The 9197-nt window shown below is 52.1% G+C and overlaps 3 protein-coding genes across 3 annotated transcripts; 2 read left to right on the top strand and 1 right to left on the bottom strand.

The window, feature by feature from the left end:
• Positions 1-3373: 3373 nt before the first annotated feature.
• Positions 3374-6226, top strand: ACA1_160040 (ribonuclease, putative; the record flags this gene model as incomplete). The annotated part of the gene is made up of 14 exons (XM_004348554.1): positions 3374-3470; positions 3547-3599; positions 3681-3769; positions 3853-3988; positions 4068-4219; positions 4295-4399; positions 4513-4630; positions 4694-4763; positions 4846-4997; positions 5101-5221; positions 5326-5438; positions 5565-5709; positions 5835-5935; positions 6038-6226. 14 exons carry the CDS (start codon positions 3374-3376, stop codon positions 6224-6226), a joined length of 1641 nt encoding a protein of 546 aa, XP_004348604.1.
• Positions 6227-6271: 45 nt separating this feature from the next.
• On the bottom strand, positions 6272-6504 carry ACA1_160030 (uncharacterized protein; the record flags this gene model as incomplete). Its single annotated transcript, XM_004348553.1, has 2 exons — positions 6272-6411; positions 6465-6504. 2 exons carry the CDS (start codon positions 6502-6504, stop codon positions 6272-6274), a joined length of 180 nt encoding a protein of 59 aa, XP_004348603.1.
• Positions 6505-7666: 1162 nt separating this feature from the next.
• On the top strand, positions 7667-9009 carry ACA1_160020 (uncharacterized protein; the record flags this gene model as incomplete). The annotated part of the gene is made up of 5 exons (XM_004348552.1): positions 7667-7795; positions 7888-7982; positions 8018-8462; positions 8538-8619; positions 8945-9009. Coding segments are annotated over 5 exons (816 nt in total), but the record flags the coding sequence as incomplete, so codon positions are not given.
• Positions 9010-9197: the final 188 nt, after the last annotated feature.

The raw sequence follows: 9197 nt of genomic DNA, 5'->3' as shown, positions 1-9197 counted from the left end.
TGTGAGATTTGACATTTTTGATATACAGGGCAGTTTTGAAGATTTGGATCTGCATGTGTGATTTTGACATGCTAGACCGCTGCTTATAAGTGATATTGAGGGACTTGAGATGAAAATGGTTTCATAAAAACTTGGAATTTGTGGAGTTAAAAGTGATTTTATCAGTATGGAATGAGAGGAATTTTAACTTCAGGAATAGTGCTCCAATTCAGCACAAATGTGAAGAATGAAGTTCAGTGCATGTGTGCAACTGACTGAAAACAAGCAAAGTTCTGATTTTCCAGATCATGTATGTGTACATGATAAACTAAGTATTGGTAGGTCAAACATGGTCAAACATGTAGTCATTGTGTATGTGTAGGTGATAAAGTAAGTGTCTGGTTTTACAGTTTTTGTTGTTGTGTATGCATAGGTGCCAGTCACCCTGCCATCAGCCATCCCCAACAACAAGGAACTGTTGAAGCTCCTGAAGGAGGTAACTGCCCCATTGCATACATGCTATTATCAAAGCCCATTATGCTTTGAAACAGCAGGATATGCTATCATGTACACATACATGATAGAATGTTTGCTAATTTATGTCCTCCTAGCCCCACAGATCATGTGAAGATGAATGCTGCAACAATTTGATATTAAATGAATGACAAAGAGAAGCTCCAGGCCACCCTCATAGTGAGCAGCTACCTCCTCAGAAGGCCAAGAAGTAAGAGATGAAGGGCACTCTCCACACTGAGATGTGACAAACAGCCCCTCTGAATGGCTTGTGTAAAGAATAAAAATTGACTTTTTGTCCAGTTAAATCCCAGCAGCTTTTATGGTTTCTGTGTGCCAGCCATTCAGGAAAGGACTGAAAAAAACGTGCGTAGTCATCACCTACACATACACAATAACTAAGTGTACTAAAACATGTACATGATAGAAATTGGTCATTCCAGACCTTGACTGATGGCCCAGTTACAGCAGCATCATATCTCTCATTAATGGTATTTTAATATGCCAATTCTCAAGATGCTCCCAATTTTGTAACTATTTTTGAGTTGTTAAAAGTATTTTTATGAGGTTAAACTCATAAACAAAATCACTTTTCAAAATGACTGGACCTCTCATTTCAAATGACCACAAGTTTCTGGAAGAGTTCTCACCAGAGGACATTATTGACAAATTATTAGCAGAAATTGATGCTGAATACGCCTGGTGACCACTTTCACAAAGTCATGCAAAGAATACAAGGCAATAACATGATGCCATGCCACCATTATCTTTATGCCAAGATCAAACCTGTCATGTCTATGGTCACAAGGGTCACCATGAAAGGCATGATGTTCATCCAACAGGATCCAGGGTGGTGGTGCATGATGGCCACCTGTCAATACTATGGTGCACAGGAGATGAGAAGTGAAATCCTCAATTGCATGATCTCTCTCAAGTCAGACATCCTGCTCAACAAGTCAGTGATTGCTCTGACCTACAGAGACTCTTTCTTTTGGAAGTTGCTGATGACCATTTGCTTCATGCTGAATCTCATCTGCAACGTTGAAGTGATCTCTGCATTTATATGTGTGTGCTCCATCATCAAGTATCTCAACCCACCATTCCTACAATGCAGTGACCTGTGCAAGAGGCAATGCTCTTGATTCATGGCATAGTGGATCCCATGGAATTCCAGATGCTTCCCATTCCTCAAAAAGCAGAGCGTAATACTGGTCCAAAATATACCATGTGGTTGTGCTCTTGTTGAAGTATCTGGGTGGTTGGACAATACTTACACTGTGACATGCTGTACTGGGAGAGGCGTCTACTAAAGGCCATGAACATTGGATGATCTTCCACCATGCTTGTGTCAATCACAACATTGCAGGTGTGCAGTTGGGTGCTGGGCATAAATGGCATGCATATGATGTCACATGTGATTTTTAAATGATTGAGGCATTCTGTTCAATACAGGAAGCTTATTGATGTCATCCCTGCCAAGGTTGTGCAGATTGGACCATGTGACATAGAATGTTGCAGTCCACAGGTTGAATATCCACCTGTTGGCTTCATTGTGCCTCTTGAAAATCTTGTGGCAGTGGTGTGCTGCTTGAATCATGATGCCCTTGCTGCACTCTGAGAGTTTTTGAACTGGTGCACCAAACTGGAATCCAAATGAGCAATGAGGTATAAAGATCATAAAGACAGCAGCCATATTGGTGGGTTTTCTGGCAGGTACCTTGCACAAATGTGTTTGCAAGAGGTGCTTGTAAAAGACATCCACATTCATGTAATCCATGAACCAGTACATGATGGCGTATTGCCTCAGTGACAGCATGCTGTGGTGCTCAATAAAGTTGATGATGTCAAGCAGGTCATTCTTGCTGATGTTTTTGTGTGCTTCAGGGATATCTCACAACACTGCTGCTCTCACTTAAAGGAGGCCTTGGATTTCAAGAGTCCACAATTTTCCACAAAGACTGGTGAAAAGCACCACAGTTTGTTGCCATTGCTGTTGGGGAGTTCTGCCAAGTGCATCTGTTCATAGGTCAGGCTGTTCATGGTTTTGAGTGGGTTGATGCCAGAGATTGCCATTGTCTGTGGTGGCTGCATGTTGCCCATGCTGTGAATGGGCAGCACTCAGGTGGTCCACATCAGCTCAGAGTTCCAAAAGTGTACAACATCTTTCCACCTTCATTGTCTCCCATGGGAACTTGGACACTTGTCCAACAGTCCATCATTACCAGTCTTGCCCCTTTGGTTCACCTTGCACTATGAAGTTCATGACCACCTTGGTTGTGCCACCACCGTGGGATTGTTGCACCACCTGTGGAGTGTGAACCACTTTCTTCCATACCATTTTTCCAGAGCAGTGTAATAGATGGTGGCCATGAGTGCAAGGTCTTGAGATGAATGTGTTGTGTAATTGTTGTCAACTTCTCCACAAAATCATTATCACTCAGAACTGGTGTAAGATTTCTGCTCATGTATGTAGGTCTGAATCAGCATTGTTTGTGCATGTGCTGCAAAAGCAATGCCACAATGACAACCTTTACATGGTGGCTCACTGAGTGGATGATGGGACATTGTTTAGATTGAAGAGTTCAAAGTCTAAAGTCCTGAAAGGACTTGCCAACACTGCTCTGTATTCCCAGAAGCAGTTCAGTTCCACCCAACTAACAACAAAACACCTACTCTCACCCAAGCATGACACTATCTTCTTCACTGTCTCTGAGGCGCTGGCTGTACGTGAAATGGGACAAGCTTGCCTTCATTGCTTCCCCATGACTTGTTATCCAATAACCATAGCCAGAATAAAGTCAGAAGCTGTGGATTAAAAATGAAGTAGAATAAATCAAGACATTTGCCTGATTTCACAAGCTCACAAAAGAGCAATAAGATCATGGAGGTGACTAAGTCCAACTTTGCCGCAGTGCTGCCCGACGTGAAGGAGGCCATCGCCGCTTCTGACTTCCTGTCCTTCGATCTCGAATTTACAGGTTCGATTCGTTTGCTACCGTCGATTGTTAATCAAAGTTGAAATTGATTGATTCTTCCATGTGATGTGCGCCACAGGCCTTACACTCGGCGGCTACCTCGACAACCACCCCGTCGATCTGCTCGAGGAGGTGCGCACTGTCCGCTTTGCTTTGTATTCTTTACTTGTCATGAACTCTGCCCTGAAACCGTTCTGTCTTCACCGCCACCAGCGATACAAGAAGCTGAAGGAGAACTCGTCCGCCTTCACCATCACCCAGTTCGGTCTCTCTGCCTTCACCTGGGACGCCACCGAGAACAAGTACGTTCCATGTCCTGCGCCGTTGTGCGTGTGCCGTAGTGCGTGTGCGTGCGGCCGCTGACGCCTGCGTGTGCGGTGTGCAGGTACGTGGCGCGTACGTGGAACTTCTACCTGTTCCCGCGTCCCTACGGATGGTGCGACAGGCGCTTCACCTGCCAGGCGGCCTCGCTCCAGTTCCTCCTCGAGCACAAGTTTGACTTTAACAAGTTCATCTACGAGGTACGTACCCACCCACCGACACACGCCGCACACGCACCACCGCACGCACACGACTGGCGCTGGGGCTGACCTTGGATAGGGTGTGGGCTATCTGAGTCGCTACGTCGAGGGGAAGATGCGGCCGCAGGTCGAAGAGGAGATCCAGAAGCTCCTCGACGCCGCGTCGCAGGAGGCGCTGCCCGACATCGTGCCCACCAACCCGCGCGACGTCGAGTTCGTGGCCGGCATCAAGTATCTTCTGCTTCTCTTCTAATCGAGCACAATTCATGCACATGTTTATTAATTTAATTATAATATAAATCCCAGGGCCTCGATCGACGGGTGGCTGCAGGGCGACGGCTCCGAGCCGCTCCTACTCATCGCGCCCAACTCCTTCCTCAGGCGCCTGGTCTACCAGGAAGTCCGCGGCAAGTACGCCACCGCCGCACTCTGCTCAAGCGCGTGTGCACCAGTGGTGGTCTCACCACCCGCTCACGCACCTGTGTGTTGTGTATTGTGTGTTGTGTGCGCATGGTGTGACACAGCTACCCGGAGCTCAATGTGGAGAAGGTGCAGGGCACGTGGGATAACATGTCGATCAGCCGCATGAGCGAGGAGGAGAAGGCCAGGCGCAGGGCCGAGCTCGTCCAACAGAAGCGCGACGTACTACGCCGCCATTAGCGCCTTCCCCTCCCCCAGCCCAACTAACCCCTCAGCAAAATACAGGAATTTGAGGCTGCCATCGGATTCCGACAGGTCTGGGAGGCCATGAGCGCGTCGCGCAAGCCCGTCGTCGGTACGGCTCTGACCATTCCACACATTCTCGTTCTTTTATATCTGTATTACTATATTAATATATAATAAAATATGATGCGCAGGCCACAACCTGCTGCTGGACCTGCTGTACAGCTACTTCCACTTCGAGGACCGTCTGCCGTCGAGCTTCCGCAACTTCAAGGTGGCCATCAACAAGGTCTTCCCCACCATCTTCGACACCAAGCACATCGCCGCCACCGATCCCGCCTACAAGGTACCCCCCCTACCCGACTCCACCCTTCAGTCAATCGAAGCCCGGGCAAACCATGCAACGCCGCAATTCGTTCGCTGCGTCGGGCCACGATACGTCACCACAGGACCGTTTGCTGAGCACGGGGCTGGGCGACGTCTACGCGGCCGTGAAGGGCGGCGTCAACGTGGTCCACGCCGAGGGCTTCGACCGGTACCGCGAGAACGAGGAGTACGCCCATGAGGCCGGTACGCTCCCTGCGCCCGCGTCCCTACGATCACCTGGTTGACGCCTTCGTCTGACGTCGTCGACGCGTTGCGTGTGCCATTGTGTGCGTGTGCGGTGTCGCCAGGTTTCGATGCGTACATGACGGGGGCCATCTTTGCTGCGTACCTGGAGCAGATCGTGGGCGCCGAGGCCCACATCGAAGGAGTCCCGCTTGTCGCCAGCGCCAGGATCCTTCAGGTTGGTCCACCACCATCATTCAATCCTCGTCGTCATCACCATCACCATCACCATCATCGTCACCATCATCAATTTCTTACGCTTCTTCTTACTCTTCTTCTTCTTCTTCTTCAATTCGAATCACAGTACGCCAACACGATCAACCAGTATGGCGCCTGCTCCGTGCTGCGCCTCGACCGCCCCGAGGACGAGAACGACTTTAGCAACGTCTTCCACGTCAGCATCAACCAGAGGCCGGCACAGGCGGCCGACGTCATGACCCTGTTCGATGGTGCGTGCGTGTCATGACCCTCTCCCTTCGGGCCGCTCGCGTTGCATTCCCTCTTCTCAGTACTAAAGTGAGTGTGTCGTGTGTGTTGTGTGTGTCGTGTGTGTTGTGTGTGTCGTGTGTCGCAGGTATTCCGGTGCAGCTCAAGTGGATCAACAAGACCAGCACGTGGGTCATCATCAATGATCGCTCCGTCCTCCCGCGCGTTTGGCCGCTCGTCAAGCAACAGGTACCTAACCTTGGCTGACTATGACACACAGCTCGCGCCTCTTCTTAACCTTCGTGTGCCGTGTGTGTGGTGTGTGGTGTGTGTGTGTCTCGTTGTGCGCAGCTTCAGACGCCCAAGGCGCGATCGCACGGGTTCGTGGTGCGGAGCTTTGCCGATTTCAAGGCGGGCAAGTCGCCCATCGACTGGCCGCAGCTGGCCAAGGCCGCCCTCGCCGGTCTCGCCCTCCCGCTGGGCCTTGCCTTCGCCCTCCACCGCCTCTCCGGCGCCGCCCACTGCTCCACCCACCCGTAGTGATTCCCGTGTAGTGGTTGTTTCTATTGGCGCTCCACTTCACGTTCACGGGGGACACGACTTCATCACATGGTCGAACTCCTCGAACGCCTTCGCGTCCAGTCCCAGTCCCTTGGCCAGCAGGCTGCTCAGCTGGTCGGCTGTTTGGCTTTCCTGCGCCTGGAGCTCGGTCTTGAGCTTCCCTTCTGGAAGGGAGTCAATGGCGCTCTTCCGCCTCGTCGTCGAAGCCTAGGTGCACGTCGAGGAGATCGACGCATCGTGCCGCCAGTCGTCATCATCGTCGTCTTTGAGCGAGTCGAGAGACGGCGACCACGCGAGGCCGACGAAGACTCCCCTTTGCCGCCCTCGAGGCCTGTCGCCGCTTCGAAAACCACCACTACGATGAGTCCCCCGCCGCCTTGGACGGGCTTTGTCCACTAAGGCCAGCTCGACCAGGCAGTTGGCTCGGTGAAGGTCGGGGCCTTGCTCGCCCTCGCGGAAGCTGGCAATGACGGCGTGCTTGCTTCAGGTGGCCGAGGGAGGCGAGGTCTGGGGTGGGGTAGTTGACCACCCGAGACATGAAGAAACTTGGGCACATTCCAACCAATGCTTGGGTTAGCTTACTGGAGAGGAAAATAGCTCATAAGCGCAAAAGCCACAAAACCAAAAATTCCCAGCTGATGTTGAACACTTCCATCTCCTGGCCTCTCCCATCGTAGTGGGGCCATCAAGGACTGTGGGGCTGTCTAGGACGTGCCAAAGCCTTCAGCTGAATGTTGCACAACTCTCTCAGTTCTCACCCACACAATTTTTCACACCCCACTCCTACACCTCAACGGTGAGATCATTGCAAGGTGTTGGGTGAGGCAACGGCCCGTGGCCCACTCGCCGCCGCATGGTACGGAGAGAAAACAACACTTTACCGGACCTAAAAAGTCGGAGTTTACACACTTTTTCTCCGCAACAAGCTTACCTCGCAAGCAAAACCACGAGTACGACTCCACCTTCAACTACAACTACGACTACAACAGCAAGACATGATGAAGGAAAAGGGTACGGTGCCTCGCTATGTGGGTAGGCGCCTGGTCGCATGTGTTGAATCACCTGCCTCACACGAACATGTGTGGCCAAGCACAGAAGCCAAGCCGGAGCGTTTTAAGCAGAGACGTCAAGAAATCGGAGAAGAAGGCAGCGAGGTATATGATCATGCACCACAGGCGGCGCCCAAGGTAAGAAGCTTTGCAACTGACAGGCACGCCTCGGCAATAGGCGCAGGTCGGCGATGTGTGGAATCTCTCCCAGCTGTCGTCTCACCAACGAGCTCAAGTGGCTTCGGTGTTGGCCGAGTGGCCACCCATCAAGGGCGCGACTGCTCTCACGTACACCACCACCGGCCACTGCTTGAGATGAGCCACAATGCTGTAAGCACACCACTAACAACATGGCGGGCTGCTGAGCAGGTATGACAATACGAGAGCTTTGGCGGAGCTCGAGCGCAACAGCAAGTTCAAGAGGCTGGCCTTCAAGCAAGGCATGATTCGGCCCTTTCTGCTCCTGGCCTCCATGCACCCCGAGACCCGCGCCACCTGGGTACGCCCACAACAAGGATTGTTGACATTTTCAACATTTGTTTTTCTTTTGTCCCGATTGGTTGATGCCGACCAATGGCAACAAACCACCAGGCCATGAGCCTTGAGCTCAACCTGCTGGCCCAGCCCTTCTTCGGTGACGCCCACGCCGAGGCCTGGCACGGCTCCACAATCAATCCTGTTCAGCGGTTTGCAGAGCGCCTAACACTCGTGCCGCACACAGGTTCATGATTGACAAGAACCGCCAGGGCATACAGGCGCGGGCCAACCTGGCGTTCAAGGAGAGCCTCAACCCGTTCGCCAACAACTGCAAATGGTACGAGATCGTGGAGCGTGTCACCCGCAAGGCCTTTGCCAAGGACAAGCGCCACCTGGACCCCGACCTGCGCCGCGAGATCAAGGCCGCGCGGCGCAAGTTCGGGCAGACCATCGGGCCGTGCCGCGACCCGCACGACCCCACTGCGCAGCACATGGAAGAGCTCATGTTGCGGGCCTTCTTGCGGTTGGTCGTGGCGCAGTTGTCTAATGGGGAGCGCCAGGCGATCGATGATATGGGGGAGGAGCAGGACGACACCGACGAGCTTCGACAGCGCATGAGGGCCGCCGGGTGGACCGATCCGGGCCTGATCCGCTTCACCATCGGCCTGGCCCAGTACGAAAGAGCAAAGGTGAACGTTAACCAACCCTGATTGTGGGCCGGCTGGCTGACTTGCGCCTGCTGACATTGCTGGCGTGCTACGTAGGCCGAAGCGATGGAAAGCCTGGCGGATGACAAGGCAGAGGCCAAGTATGGCAAGGAGGCCTTCTGCATTGGCTTCAATGTTGGTGCGGTCTCCCTTCGAGCTCCATGGTTTGTAAATGCGGAAAAGCTGAGCTCCTCTTTGTGGTGGCAGTGATGCTGTTCATGTCATCAATCTTGATCTTTCCAATCATTGGCATTGTGGTACGTGCATGTGTGCTTCGCTCCACCCACAGTACAATCATTATTCTTCTCATGTAACCCTTGTTTCCCACAAACACCAGATGCACACCCTGGGAATGGTGTGGGGCAGCACGCCAGGAAGGCTCATCCCCACCCTCCTCGGTACTTAGCCCACAGTGCCAAGAGGCTCAGTACGAAGACTGATCTTGTGGTTCCCTTCCTATGCAGGTATCCTGCAACAGAGGCTGTGGCTCAGCCTGGCCGGCATCAGCATTGAGGATTATTATCCATAATAATCTGAATAAGAATAAAATTGTTTTGATTCTCTCAACACTGAGATAGAGTCACTACAGGGCAACATGGCCAGTGTTGGCCTCGGACTCAACAGTTAAGAGGCCCAGGCTGCACTGGGAGATGATCGAGGGCAACAAGCCGTGGAGGAAGCCCCACACGCCTTCTTGCCTGTAGATCGCCGCCATGG

The sequence above is a fragment of the Acanthamoeba castellanii genome (assembly GCF_000313135.1).
Source record: "Acanthamoeba castellanii str. Neff unplaced genomic scaffold scf7180000084724, whole genome shotgun sequence".
Lineage (NCBI taxonomy): Eukaryota > Discosea > Longamoebia > Acanthamoebidae > Acanthamoeba > Acanthamoeba castellanii.
Note: the sequence above shows the minus strand (reverse complement) of the source record. Positions and strands in the feature narration are given on the sequence as shown.